Source organism: Telopea speciosissima, chromosome 7, assembly GCF_018873765.1.
Source record: "Telopea speciosissima isolate NSW1024214 ecotype Mountain lineage chromosome 7, Tspe_v1, whole genome shotgun sequence".
NCBI lineage: Eukaryota > Viridiplantae > Streptophyta > Magnoliopsida > Proteales > Proteaceae > Telopea > Telopea speciosissima.
The window spans coordinates 55,048,778-55,064,661 of NC_057922.1; the positions used below are offsets into that span (position 1 = coordinate 55,048,778).

At 39.4% G+C, this 15,884-nt stretch overlaps 1 protein-coding gene across 1 annotated transcript in view; it reads left to right on the forward strand.

The window, feature by feature from the left end:
- Positions 1 to 13,370, forward strand: part of LOC122670102 (protein FAR1-RELATED SEQUENCE 5-like) — a 32,132-nt gene extending 18,762 nt beyond the window's left edge. The window contains exon 3 of the mRNA XM_043867067.1: positions 12,923 to 13,370. Within this exon, the coding sequence (XP_043723002.1) occupies positions 12,923 to 13,123 (201 nt within the window). The 3' untranslated portion in view covers positions 13,124 to 13,370. The remainder of the gene's footprint in view (positions 1 to 12,922) is intronic.
- The last annotated feature ends 2,514 nt before the right edge of the window (positions 13,371 to 15,884 follow it).

The following is a 15,884-nucleotide window of genomic DNA, read 5'->3' on the forward strand; positions in this document are numbered from 1 at the left end:
GGAATCCTGTATTGAGTCTTAGATCTGGAATCTCCTATCACAAGTAGCTGATGTAGGACAGGTTTGGGAATCCAAATCAAACCACAAACCAGTCCTATTCTAGGCACTAGTATGATTTATTGGGGTTTACAGACTGCTGTATTGAAAGGCTTTTAAGAACGAAAATTGAGGTTGGGAGAAATATGATGGAACAAACAACAATGGATTTTGGGGATCAAACAAGGATGGTTTGCTGAAGATATAAAGTTTGAAAGAGGAGTGGATAGAAGAAGAAGAAGAAATAAATAGACAAGAAAGAAGATAATCTTGGCTTCACACCATCTTGGATTCACTCCAAGAATTGCATAGTCACTCGTCACTCATGTTTTCATTCTTTCCTTGCTTGTCTTCCATCTCCAAATACAGTATTTTTAAACCCAAAATGAAAAAAAGAAGGAAATAACTCCCTAATAACTACTTTTCCAGCAATAAATCCCTTACAACATTAGTACATAACAATTCTGGCCCCAAATAAAAATACAACAAATAATAAAAAGAATGCTGGTCATCTAGCCATAATGAAGTGACATGTGGCTGCATAAATCCTTGAGTGATGTCCTCATCAATAGCATTCTTCAGATTCTAGGAATCTGAATGTTTGATCAAGCCAGATTTCTGGTATTATATTCTTCCATACAATTAGAGTCTTCAATCAGAATTTTGCTGAATCTGATCCCTAGATTTTCTGTTATTCAATTTCTTTTTAAATCTGGTTTGTCACAGTGATTCTGGTTTCATGTTGGACTTCTAAATCCTATCCTTAGGTGATTTAGATCCACATTTACCCCCCAATCCTGACCCAAAAATAAATAAATAAAAGAAAACCAAAAAGAAATTTAAGTCCCTCTCAAAGCTTGCTTTTCGTGTCCCTTCCCCCATTTTAGTAATACTACTTTTTGAAGTGTGAATCAGTATAGAAGATTGATAGTTGTGCATGGACCCTTTTGTATGTATTCCCTCCATGTAATTAAAATGAAGAGTTGGATGCCCATCTTTTCTTTTATTCTCCCTTGGCCTCAAGAGTGGCGGCAGTTCTTGATAGTATTTCTTTTCAAAATTGTGCCCACCTTTTCTTTTATTCTCCCTTGGCCTCAAGAGTGTGGTGGCAGTTCTTGATGGTATTTCTTTTCAAAATTGAGTTATTCTCAAGGATGTTTCTGGTATAGTTTGGTAGTATTATTAATGGGGGATCGGAAAGGAGAAAGAGAAGGCTAGAAAGAAATCAGAATTGAAGGGGAAAAGAGAAGAAACCGTGAGAAGAAGAAACAGTAGAAGAAGAAGAAAAAGAAGAGGGGGGGGGGGGGGAGGAGTGCACACACACACAGCCTTAGGCTTCAATTCATTCTTCAATAATCTGCCCAATACGTTGGTTACACATCTATTTATAAAACCCAAAAATAACTCCTAATTACTTACTAAAACATGGCTAACTAAAATAGAAACCTAATAAAACTCAAATTGGAAATTTCCCTATGTGTCTAATAACTACCTTAAAATAAAAGATTACATAATACTTTCCCAAATAAAATAAACTTCTGAAAATCCTACTAGATCCAAACACTCAAACTGAACCCGGTTCAATTGGGTTTGGGTTGGTCCAAGGTAGTGCACCCATAGTTGTCAAGGCGTCACGTAGGCGTCCAGGCGGATCTGTAGGGGCCTAGGCAACTGCCGCTATAGTGTAGGGTGCCTTGCACTGGTTTAATTGGTATCGGATCAGGTTTTGGTACTTATTTTTGCCAAATATCATTTAAGTAAATGTTCATTTACTTAAGATATTATTCATAAATAAGCAAATACTCTCTTATTTGAATCGAATAAAAATAGTTAAAAAATAAAATTTCAAAAGGATAAAAAGTCAACCCCCAAGTTCAAGAACAAAAACTGGATTTTTGGCGGTAGGAGAAATTTTCAACTTTTTAATGCTGAGTTTTTTCTCAAATCAAAAAATTTCATAAATCTTAATATGGTAAAACATTGCTAAATGCCAAAAGTGAGGTAAAATATTCATTTGTTTTGATGTCCAAAAAAATATTTTCATTCAGAGCGATTTTGACAGCATTCATGCACACCAAATTAAGTTTGACAGGTACGTAACTCCTTCAATATCAGATTTAAGCAGTCTTGAACTTGTTGGAAAGCTTTCAAATGGATCAACTAAACGATCAACTGCCACGATTTCTTGATGTTCATTAGCCAACGACATCGCTTGGATTGAAATCTTATCCGTCACGATTTCTTGATGTTCATCGGCCAATGCATTGCCTGGATTGAAATCTGGTCATGGAATTTCAATTCTTCGATCGGACCGTTGATTTCATTGTGATCTTCAACTGCTTGAGTTGAAATTTGATCATGGAGTTTTAACTCTGCCTTCAACAATTCATGATTTGCTTGGAGGGCTCTTATGGCTTCGTCAATTTGTTGGAGTTTTAACTCAGTCTTCAACCATTCATGGTTTGCTTGAAGGACTCTTATGGCTTTGTCATTTTGGTGAAGTATCCTGACCCACCCTTCAGAACTCATTGGGGTAGTGGATTGAAAGAGAAGAAAAGAAGTGTGGTGTAACAATGGGTGGGGGGGGGTAAACTTGGAAACTAATAAAATTAAAGGAGAAAAAGGAAATGAGAGAGAAAGATGGGGGTATTAAGGGGAACAAAATTTAAAAAAATAGGAAACTTAAAGGAACCGTAAGAGGGAGGGGTATACTTGGAATAAAATGAAAATAAGGGAAAACAAAATTAGTTTAAAAGGGGAGGGCAGTTTAGGAAATAAAAAAAGGAAAAGACACAAGCAAAAAGAGGAATCGTGGGTTTACCCAACAGTCCTATTTGGAGTCTGCTACTCCAGAGAACAATGAGGAATGGAGTTAGACGGTGTGTTGCGACTGTGGACAGAGCAGTTTGAGTTTGATTAGGACTCGATGACTTGGATGGAAGAGGCGGTGATGTCAAACAACGGTAACTTCGACCTCAACGATGGAACCAGATATGATTCTTATGTCTCTCTCTTTCTTTCTTTTTTTTTTTCCTGATCTGTCTCACTCTCGCCGTCACTTCTCTTCTTCCCCTCTGTTTTTTTTGACTGGTTATAACCCTGCAAAAAAAAGGGTTCAGTCGATCGGTTTACAGAAGGAAAGGGAAGGCAGTTGGGGTTTTGCTAAGGGAGTCGGGAGTCGGGATAGATGGGACTGGGTTTCAGTAGCTACTCTCTCTTGTTTTTCGCAGTCACAGTGGGGGAAAAACAAAAAGGGTGGGGTGTTGTTGCAGTGGGAATTGATGGAGAGGGGAAGGGTTCTGTGGTAACGGCAGGACTGATTTTTTTCTTTTGTTTTTTTGTTTTTTGTTTTTTTTGGTTAAATGTGGGATCGTAGGATGGGTTGAAAGGTCACGGACAGAATGTGATGATGGCAACAATGATGGATGATATGCGGATGGTTTGGGGTTTTACGGGAATCAAAGGGAAGGTGGGGTTGCTGATGGTGTTGTTCGGTCACAACTGCAGAGAAAAGAAATTAGGAAAGAAAAAGGAGGAAGAAGAACAGAATGGGGAGAAGAGAGACTGAGAGGAAATAGCAGAGAAGAGGCATTGAGAGGGTAAAGAATCTGGAAAGGAGAAAGAGAAGGCTAAAAAGAAATCAGAATTGCAGGGGAAATGAGAAGAAGAAAAAGAGGAGGGGAGGGGGAAGGAGTGCACACGCACACAGCCTTAGGCTTCGATTCATTCTTCAATAATCTGTCCAATACGTTGGTTACACATTTATTTATAAAACCCAAAAATAACTCCTAATTACTTACTAAAACTAGGCTAACTAAAATAGAAACCCAATTGTTAACAGAATCAGAATTAGAGTAATGCTTGGATGATCAATGTGATCAAATAAGCCTTGCATTTATAATAAAAGAGATTACGGCCTAATGTCCAAAATACCCCTAGCTTAGCCGACTTAAGTAGAAGGTACATATTACATAAACATAAAATTACAACTGTAAAATGACTAGAATACCCCCACGGTATTCTGGTGTATATTATTCAACACTCCCCCTCAAGTTGGAGAAAATATGCCAATCATGCCCAACTTGACTAAGTTTGGATGAAATAGCTTTCCAGACAATCCCTTGGTGAAAATATCAACAATTTGATTAGTAGACTTCACAAAGGGAACACAATTCACCCCCTCTTCTAATTTTTCCTTGATGAAATGCCTATCCACTTCAACATGCTTGGTGTGATCATAGTTCGAGAACTCGCGAGATCTCGCCGAGTTTCTCGGATTTTCAAAATCCCGAGATGAGATTGCCTACGAGTCTCACAAGTGCAATATCTCGGCGAGATCTCGGATCTCGGTTGGATCTCGGTTTCGACCCATTATTTTAACCCACCTACCACTTAAATACCTTACCTAATTGGACAAAACTCGACATATCTCAGCGAGATCTCGGATCTCGGGTTGACCCAAAGTTGAGGCTTCGAGTTGAAAAAAAAAAAATGCACCAACTCGGCGAGATCTCGACTCGTCTCGGTTTTTCCAAGAGTCGAGTTGGTACCGAGACCTGAGTTTTAGTACCTTGGGTGCGATCATGCTGTACCGGGTTTGTGCAATGCTGATTGCAATCTTGTTGTCACAGTACAACATCATAGGAAGATGAATAGGAATACCAAGGTCCTGTAGCAAGCCTTTCAGCCAAAGTAGCTCAAAAATGCCTTGTGCCATAGCATGAAATTCTGCTTCAGCACTAGAACGAGCCACCATGTTCTGCTTCTTGCTACGCCAAGTGACAAGATTGCCACCAATAAAAGAACAATATCCAGAGATAGACTTGCGATCCGTAGAATCAGCCCAATCAGCATCAGTATATGCCTCTATCCGTAGGTGACCATGAGGAGACAGGAGAATCCCTTTTCTAGGAGCTGACTTCAAGTAATGAAGAATGCGAAGAACAACCTCCATATGAGAAGAGTAGGGATCACACATAAACTGACTCACAGTACTCACAACAACAATGTCAAGACGTGTGTGTGAGAGATAAATTAACTTCTCCACTAGTCTTTGGTACCGGCCTTTATCAACAGGTTCACCCTCCCTTTCTTTGAGACGAACATTAGCATCCATAGGAGTATCTGAAGGGTGACATCCTAACAAACCAGTTTTAGCCAATAAATCCAGGACATACTTCATTTGAGAGAAAGATGCCTTTAGAAGATTTAGCAACTTCAACCCCAAGAAAGTACCGTAGCTTTCCTAGATCTTTAATCTCAAACTCCTGCCCAAGAAAGGTCTTCAAATGGCTGATCTCAACACCATCATTGCCAGTAACAACAATGTCATCAACGTAGACTATAAGAACAGTGAGTGTTCCACCAACCCTCTTTATAAAGAGAGTGTGATCAACATTACTCTGCTTATAGCCTACAGAAACCATGGTCTTGTGAAACTTGCCAAACCATGCTCGAGCCAACTGCTTCAGCTCATAAAGTGCACGTTTCAATTTACACACTTTGCCTTTATTAATATCACAAGAAAACCCTGGTGGAATATCCATATACACCTCCTCACCAAGTTCTCCATTGAGGAAGGCATTCTTCACATCTAGCTGTTGTAGATCCTATCCAAGATTGACTGCACAAGATAGCAAGACTTGAACCGTATTCAGCTTTGCAACAGGAACAAAGATCTCCTGATAATCAATTCCATATGTCTGAATGAAGCCCTTCGCGACCAGGCGTGCTTTATATCGATCCACAGTCCCATCAACCTTCTGTTTGACCACGAACACCCATTTACATCCCACTGGTTTTTTCCCTAGAGAAAGAGCTACAAGATCCCAAGTATTGTTTTTTTTTCCAATGCTCTCATTTCTTCCAACATTGCTGCCTTCCACTTTCCATCTGCATAAGCTTCCTGCCAATTTTTAGGAATGGAAACAGAAGAAAGAGAGGACACAAATGCACGAAAGGGTGGAGAAAGAGAACTATAAGAAACAAATCGAGAAATGGGATGCTGAGTGGAAGTCCTAGTACCTTTGCGATGAACAATAGGTAGGTCGGAGGAAGAAGTCTTACTAGGAGAAGGAGGATTTGGATCTTAAGTCGGCAATTGGATAGGTATTGGTGCTACAGTGGATTAAAGCTGTCCTCTTTTGGAACATCCTTTTTTATAGGTGAGAATGTTGGAGTTGTCAATTCTCTTCTGAAATTCACCAATGGTTCTTTGGACTAGAGTCAGCTCCCCCTGAATAGGAACATCACCATCATTATTTTCCATGATCTCCCCCTGTAACGGATTTCTTTGAGAACAACATCCCCCCAATATTGGGGGAAACCACAAAGGAGGAATCCCAAGTAAAATCGTAGCCGGACTATGGGAGTCAAGAACCCGAGAAGGCAACCGATTAATGAGGTAGACTGCAGTGAGAACAGCATCCCCCCCAATATTGGAATGGAACATTTCGAGCAAACATCAATGCTCTGGCCACTTCTATTAAGTGACGGTTCTTCCGTTCAGCCACACCATTTTGGGCTGGGGTATCTACACAACTAGTCTGGTGAATAATCCCATGATCAGCAAAGTATTTTTGAAATTGAAATTGAGATTCTTTATGCTCGGTTCCATTATCACTTCTCAAAATTTTGAGAGTAGCCTGGAATTGAGTTTGGACCATTTTATGAAAATGATGAAAACATGAAAAAACCTGATTTTTTGTGTGCATAAGATATACCCATGTGTTTCTAGACTGACAGTCAATAAAGGAAACAAACCAACGATTACCAGAAAGAGAAGTCTTACGACTAGGGCCCCAAACATCAGAATGCACCAAATGGAAAAGTGAAGAACTCCTTTTATTTGAAACAGAATAAGTTGAACATGTCTGTTTGGCCATAACACAAGCCTCACAAAAAAAATCATCCTTATTACATTCTTTAACCAAAGCAGGAAATAAACGTGCTAAAATTCCTAATGGAGGGTGACCTAATCTAGAGTGCCATTGGTAAAGTTTAGAAGAGACCAAAGAGTTCTGGTGTAGCAGAGAAGGTAATGGTGGGGGAGTAAGACGACCATAATCAAGCAGGTTCAATCCACCGTGCACTTTACCCAATCTAATCGTCTTCCCAGAGACCAGATCCTGAAAAACACAATCGGAAGGCAAAAAAAGGTAGTTAAGATCACGAGTAATACTACTAATAGAAAGGAGGTTAGTAGTAAAATTAGGAATGTGCAAAACAGAAGACAAAGTAAGAGAGGAAGTGAAGTTGATGATTCCTTTTTCAGAGATGGAGGAAAGGGAACCATCAGCTACCTTGACTTTGTCTTTCCCAGATGTGGGAGAATAGCGATGGAAAAGGCTAGAGGAACCAATCATGTGATCTGTAGCTTCAGAATCTATGATCCAAGGATGGGAAGCTACGGAAGCATAATGACCACCAAATGAAATACCTGACCGGGCAAAGTTTGAACTTGAAGGAGCAGAGGAATTGGTAGGAGCTGATGTAGTAGAAGCAGCAGCAGCAGAAGACCGTAGCACACGTAGGAATACCTGTAGATCATCCTAGGATAGACCAGTGTCGGTAGCAGGGGCTGTGGTAACAGTCTCAGTGTGATGAGCCTTGTTCTTTGTTTTTTTCTTGGCAGTCCGTTTGGCTTCAAAATCAGCTGGTTTCCCATGAAGCTTCCAATATTTCTCTTTGGTGTGGTAAGGCTTGTGATAGTGCTCACAAGTAACAGTGTCTGTAGTAGAATCACCAAGAAAAACATGTCCAACAGGTGCAGGAGTAGCCGGGGCAGCAGTCTGGAGGGCTGATCTTTCAGTGATAGGAGGGTGCAACATAGCAGCTCTACGGTTCTCTTCAGAGGAGACTAAAGCATAGGACTGTTTAAGTGTGGGAAAAGGGGAATGGCGCAACACTCGAACACGAATTTGGTCATACTCCACATTCAAACCAGGCAAAAACTCATAAACCTTGGTTTTGTCTATATGCTTCTTATATGCAGTAATTTCGGCAGTTGTAGTGGGGTGAAATCAGAAAAATGGTCCAATTGCTGCCAGAGACTGCGCAAGGTAGCGTAATACTTGGAAACAGATAACTCCCCTTGAGTAGTATGGTTGGCCTTTTTCTGGAGTTCATACACTTGTGCATCATTACCAAACTGTCCATATGTTTCCTTGCAAGCAGACCAGATTTGATGTGCTGTATCAAGGAGAAGGAAACCACTTGCATGGTCTGATTGCATTGAGCCATTCAAATAAGACATGAGGATACCATTATTGGAGATCCACCTGTTTAGAAGAGGACTAGGTACAGTTGGCATAGCAGTAGTACCATTGATATGTCCAGTATGCCCACGGCCAGCAATGGTAAAGTATGCAGAGCGAGACTAGATCAGATAATTGCTCCCATCCAGTTTGATAGGATTAGGAAGAAGGTCACGGTTGTCATTCCTACCAAACCTATCAGCAGCAGAAGTGCCAGTAGAGACTTCAGAGTCACCCATAATGCAGCAGAGAAACCCAAATTGCAGAGAAGGGCTGGTGTGATGAGAAACCCAGTATGCAGTTTAAGGGGCCAGAAATTGGTGGAGAGACTTGTGTAATGGTGATAATAAGTGTCCCCAAAAATCAGTAGCAGTAGACAGTCCAAACCCCTAGATCGATTTTTTCAGGGTTTTGAAAAAAAAACCCTGATTGTGGTGAGATCGATGTAGGGAGATAAGTCTTCAAAAAAACACTGGATGGGGCTGAAACTTGGCTCGAGTGTGGTTCCTGAAGGGCTGAACCACTCCTTCAAATATCAGCAACAATAGAGATCAGCAGCTCCTAGATTGATATTTGGCAGGGTTTTGAAAAAAACCCTGTTTTTGTGGAGAAAAAAATCGATCTAAGGAGGTATTCAATATGGTTTGAGATAGGAACTGATTCCCAAAAAAAAAAATCCTGCTGCAGTTCTTGACTTTCAATAATGGAGATTGGTTCCTTGTAGTTGAGATGGAATCAATCCAAAAAAGATGAAGCTTCAAATAGCACAGCCAGGGTGCTGGGTCCTATCGAGCAGAATTATGTAGGATTGAATGAGGTAATGGAGGGCAGCAGCTGGATCTATTGATCACGTCATCAGTGCTGCCCTATTGTGAGAATAGAGAGCAAAAGAAGAAAGGAGAGGAGAGGAGAGGAAGATTGAGAGAGAGAAGAGAAAGAAAGAGCTAAGAATAGAAGAGAGGAAAGACCCTAATTCGAAACCTGCTCTGATGCCATATTAACAGATTCAGAATTAGAGTAATGCTTGGATGATTAATGTGATCAAACAAGCCTTGTATTTATAATAAGAGAGATTACAGCATAATGTCCAAACCCCTAGCTTAGCCGACTTAACTAGAAGGTACATAAACATAAAATTACAACTGTAAAATGACCAGAATACCGTTGAGGTATTCAGGTGTACATTATTCAACACCAATAAAAGTCAAATTGGAAATTTCCCTACGTGTCTAATAACTACCTTAAAATAAAAGATTACATAATACTTTCCGAAATAAAATAAACTTCCTAAAATCCTACTAGCTCCAAACACTCAAACTGGATCTGGTTCAACTGCGTTTGGGTCGGTCCAAGGTAGTGCACCAGTTGGGTCAGCCTGGTCCAAGATTGTCCTGCATCGATTATGATATTATCCCTTGGGTAATGGGTTAGTCCCCTTGAAAATTATGCTTATTTCCTCTCTTTGGTGCATTTAAGAGGATTTGAATGGTTATCTTTTCCAAAATAGGACTGGTTATACTAAAGTGGTGATTGCTAAGAATATGGTATCAGTATTTGAGTATCACAATAGGCTTCAGCTATTGATTTGTTCAGAGGAATCCCAAGTGGTATAATCTGCTATGCCTAGCAGGTGCTTTTTATTCTTATTCCTGTGAAAACAAAATCCTTTTTGCTACAACTACCTAGGAACCATCATATGTCAAGCTCTTGATCGTCCGAAAAATCCACCTTGAGCTTGTCTTACTTATGGGAGCACTATTGAACACTGGAATTCCAGGAATAGATTTATCAACTTTTTTTCTGTTTTTTTTTTTTTTTGGGGTGAGGTGGGGTGGGAGGGGGGGAGAGGAGAAAGTGTTCCTATAATTTTCATTTTTCTAAAGTAAACAAAGGCCACTGTGCCCTCATTCAAGTCCATCTTTCTTGGAGTCCTGGGAGGAGTGTTTAAAAACATTCCTAACCTTTAAATAAATAAATCCAATATGTGTTGTAGCTTTAGGGGGTATACTTACGGTTAAACAGGTTATTTTAAGCGGTTGAGTATAGTTGGGTAAGTCTGGATAGAATATTTTGATAAATGATGATTATTAAAGAGGAGAGAAGAAATATTCAAAGCCGACAGACAAAGCTCAACCCACAAGAAAAGAAAAAAGTGAAAGAAGCAATCACAAAGTAGGGGGAAAGAAAAAGAAAGCTGTGTCCCAAAAGGAATGCTGTACCTTGTACAGAACCTAGGATGAACAACACAATGTTTAGCTTATTCATCTGCAAAGCTCATTGCCATCCATGTGGTTTTTTCTTATCTATTCTTGTAGTTAGTTAGATCTATTTAGAAGTGAAGTAGTAAAAAACCAGTGTGGTTTGATTATTTTGACTATGGAATAGAGAGGTTTGCCTTTTGGGGTTAGGGCCAGGGATGTTTCCCTTTTTATTCGGTTTCTGTTTATGCTATTTGACTGCTCTTTCTTGGCTACTGCAATTGTTCCAAGTGTTTATGGCTACCATTTGCAAGTTTCATATCTGCTGTTGCTGAGAATTCAATTCATCAGCATAGAATCGATCTGTTCCATGTCAATTCTTAAGCTTTATTGCTAGAAGTCTGAATCTGTTCCGAAGATCATGTGTTTATACTTGGGTCCCAGACAGCTTGATTGCAAGCTGTAGTAAGCAATCAAACCTGCTGGTTGGAGTGACACTATGGTCTTGTTTCTGATTGAATCCAGATATTGAATCTAAAGTTTGGTGAGATTCTGGTCTGGTCAGCCCAGTCTTTTGTTTAATTTGATATCATAATTGTTCAGGCATTGCCTACGCATCCAGGTGCCCTTTGCTGGAAGGGTGCCTTGTTGGTGTTGCCTTGACATCCAGGCCCCCTCCAACACCTTGGGTTTGGCTAGACGCCGTGACAACTATGTTCATTTTTTATGCTTCTAGAGACTCACATGCAGTTATTGTTGGGAAACACTTGACTTCTACTCATCAAAATAGGGTAATTTGTCTGTGTGAGACAGCTGCCAATCATGTTTATTCTTCTGAAGTTCAATTAAATTTCATCACTTATTCAAGCTGCTTGATGGATTTGGACAATTCCTTAGTCAGACCTGGCATTCAAAGTTTATTGACTATTTTGAACTCCAAAATCAATATGCGGTGGGCCTCTTACCTGCATGATTCTAGGGTTTCTAAATGTGTTCTGTCTCAGGTTCTTAATCATTCTTACTGGGAGGAGACTCCCATTTATTTTAGATTACTCTCTACTGAGTTGCAATATTTCTTGGATAGAGGTATTAAACTTGATAGTGGAAGGGGATCATCGAATGTTAAATGGATGCAAAGAGAGGATAGTGAGCCCTGTGATTCTTCCATCTCTTTAGGCATGGCCAATCTATTGTTTCATCAGGTATCGCTGTAGTGGATGCTTAGATGCACCAACAAGGATTCAGATGATTGGCCCAGCAGAAAACTTTTATGTCATGTTCTAGTTGTGTACTTAGGTCCTTATTTTGGCTTGCAGTCGTGCAAAACCAAGGTACTTTTCCCAGGGCACCTCATTCTGCTACTTAAAAGAATGATGTACCTTAAATTCATTCATTTATCCTTAATGTAGACGCATACCCTCCATGCATTTCCATGCACCCATTCGTAGTTCCGTGCACCCACTCCGTCAGCCTGGGTTTTTTAATGGTTTGTTTTGCCACATGGTCAACTCCGATTTGTCTGAAACTTGACAAATGAGCAAAGGATCATGGGGTTTGCTTGTCCACAATATTTCAGCTCCGTCAGAGCTTCCACTTCGCAGAACCATTGCCTATGCAAAGATTACTTATTTTGGTGTGTTATTTATTTAATTTTTGTGTGAACCTGTTAGTGATGAGATTTTCCATACATCTTCCATCAATAATTTCATAGTTATCTTAAAAAACAAAAAACTCAAACTTTTATGTATGGGTAGCCCACAAACCACTTGCCGTTCATCCAAATGGAAAGACAACAGAAAGATGAGAAACTGAAAATGTCAGAAGGATGTGCCAATGGATATGAGATGCTTCTGAAACCATTGTAGAAATATGTAATTGCATTCAGTTTTATATTGAGATTTTTGTTATATCATTTGAGCCTACAACACGATGCCCGTATGCTTGGTAGCTGGGGCAGGCTAAATAAATTGTGTCGTCTTCTATGAGTGTCTCCATTTGACATAAGTATTACTGTGCAGTAGGCTGTATTCTGAATTCAGTCACTTTTGAGTCTGGTGTGTATGAACATATTTCTGCGTCCTTTTAATATAATAAATGTGTGTTTTAGCCACACAAGAAAAAAATTTAAGAATAATTTAGAAGGTGGGCAATGGATAGGACTATCATTTTCCTGTCTGGATATCACAATCTATACCCCTTTGTATTTAGATAATTAGTTCCAACCATTAAATGGGCATAGTTCCTAAGCTTGAGTTGTGCTTCCATTGAATTTCAGCTGATTATGGCAAAGGCATTACAACACATGTACTAGAAACTATTTTTCTATGGTGTTTTTCCTTTATTGATTTCTTTTGGTCTACTCAAAATCTTAAACTGTTCCCTTGTCATAAATCCTTATAATGGGGAATTCTGTATCTTTTTATCCATTTTTAGAATGAACATGAGAAGATCCAGGACCTATCCCAACAGCTACTTGTTGAGAAACGACGATGCGCAGCTTACAGAAAGCAACTTGATCTGCTTTTCAAGTACATTGAGGAGCACACAGAGAGCATGTCAGAGAAGATCCAACACATAGTTAACACTGTAAATGAGATTGAATCTGGGAAGTCAGTGCATCGACAACCTAGATAGCCTTTGCATGTCAACTCGCTACCATTGTACTTTGTTTCTTTTATTTTTTCAATTTGTTGGAATTCTATTGGGTATCTATGGTAACCCTTTATTGTGGATAATCAAATTGCAAATTCAGGTGACTCGGTATTTGCCTTCATTGCTTCTAATAGTGGTATAAAGATAGAGACATGCTCTCTCCTTGGATCCATTGATCCATAATTTGCATTCCAATCTCAGACTTTCTATCACTCCTTTTCCAGTTTCTGTTTGCCTACTAAATTGTCATACTATACAAGTCTTCTAGGATCAAGGTAACACAACCCGGGTGTGGGGGTGTTGAAGCTTGATTACCCAATGCAACCAAGATGACCCAAAGGAGATGTTGTGAGAAGGTGAATGTTCAAATGTAATTGAAGGTGTGTGTGGGAGTGAGTATGAGAGAGAGAGAGAGAGAGGACACAATGAATTTTATAGTATAACCTCACACTTAGATTTTCACTAATGATCTCAATCACTCTTGCAATTGTTTTTCCCGGGTTTAACAATAACCTATAAGTGTTTTAAGTTTCACACTAGGCTAATGGTTTCGGATCAGTAACAGCCTTGCAACTTCAACAATTTGAGATGAAAAGTATAAGCTCAAAAGCCAAATTGCAATTAAGGTTCAAATCAATGAAAAACAACCTCTAGTAGGCAGATGTGCAAGGTACAAGCTTAACTTTTAATTGATATTCAATTGAGGGTTCAAAAGGTGGGTGGAATGGCTTAGAAATGGTCCTTAAATAATGTCACAGAAACTCAAAATATGGCCAAAAGAACAGTTCAAGCAGGTAGATTTTCCCAACCGGTCGGATCAGTACTTAGTTTGGTACCCAAAGATCGTTGCATAACGGCTAGTTTTATGGTCGTTGATCTGAACTGGTTGAACACCAACAGGCCAGTATTTAGGCCGGTGTCGGTCTGGTGGTTGATCTCAAGCTAGTTGAGCCTGTGTGCTCTCTCAGGCAACTTCGATTGGTTTAAGCAGTCGGACCAATAGCTCAGGTTGGGCCTCCCCAGATTCTTTGACTTGTTTAATCGGACGGAATAGATACTTAGACCGATAAGCCCAGAGCCTTCTGGCTGCTTAGATAGAACCGGTCTAATTGATACAGACTCCCTATCATACCCCCTATATAATTTTTCGCATCTAGGAGTATCTTCTTCATCTTTATCAATTTTGACATGTTTGTCTAGTGGGAGTCCTGTATTGGTTTGCCTTTACTTTTGTTTGTTACACATCTATATGAGCATGGTTATTTATTTATATATGTGTTGTCTTGCTCATTTGTTTTGCACATGTGTGACTTATTTTGATTCATTCATCTGATATATCAGTTATTGGTGGTTTGCCAAAGTTTTAGGCTGTTTGTCAAAGTGATTGGTGGTATGCCAAAGTCATAGGCGGTTTGCCAAAGTTACAAGCGGTTTGCCCAAGTATTGGTTAATATCAAAGTGTGTGCCTATAGGGTTGTTTAAGACACTCTGATTTTGTAATCAGATGTAGGACCTAAATGAAGTTTCAGTTTCATGGTTATGCATCTCAAAGCGGTTTATTTGACAAGTGTGCCCTGTTCGTGATGACAGAAAGTTGTATACCGTATATTAAGGTATATCTTCTACTGTTAAACAACATGGTATGCTGTTGAGTAAATCAAAGTTGTGACATATAAAAGTAGAGGGATTCCATGGCTACATCAATTGATATGGACTCAGTAATTAATCTAGTCCAAGTGGGAGATTGTAAGTAATTTCCAAAGTTATGGGCTTAATTAATTATTTGGACCAGTTAATTGGTGGGGATCCTAATACTGGAGCTGGTTCAAGCATGTCACCCGGTTCTAATTGTGATAGGTTAGCTCTAGTCCATTGCGGAAGTGGGTTAAGGTTTTGGGACAGTATTATTATAAATACTAATAAGGAGGGTCCTTACAGTCACGTCATTCACTTCTCTGTTTCTCCCACAAGAAAAATGTGCTCATGGTAAAAACGGGAGACTGTAGATGGTCCCTTGAAGGTTTATTGGTCTAAGGCTCTAGACTAAGGAGGAGATTGTTGGGCATTATTATTATTATTATTCTTCATCAACATACTAAGGTGAAAGGTACAATCCCTCCCTTATCCTATTTCCATCGTGTTCTAGTGTTCATATAAACATGATATCTTAGGATTTTTTTATTATTGTTTAAACCCAAAAGGGATTATATTAATCTAACACGCCTTACCCCTGCCCGAGCGCCTTACCTGAGTGGAGGTAAGGCGATTATTGCGCATCTTACTGTGTTTGCGCAACATGGTCGTTGGGGCAGCCCATGCAGCAGGAGACCCAAATTATTATCTAAGAGAAACTTGCTAAGCCGCTCATACCAAGCTCTCAAGCTCTAGGAGCTTGTTTAAGTTGGTAGACATGGTCTTGAATTCTATGATTACATAAGCCTGGTGGTTGCTCAACAAAAACTTTTTCAAAGATTTATTTATTTAGAAATGCACTTTTAATATCCATTTGAAAAAGTCTGAAATCTTTATAACAAGTAAACGTCAATAATATTCTAATAGCTTCAAGTCTAGCTACAAGGGCAAACCTCTTTTAATAGTTAATGCCTTTTTCTTGATTGAAACATTGAGCCATTAATCTGGCTTTTCTAACCACAATTCTAGACTCATTCAATTTATTTCTGAAAATCCATTTAGTGCCTATAACAAGATAGTCAATTGGGTTTTAAAATAAGTTCCAAGTCTT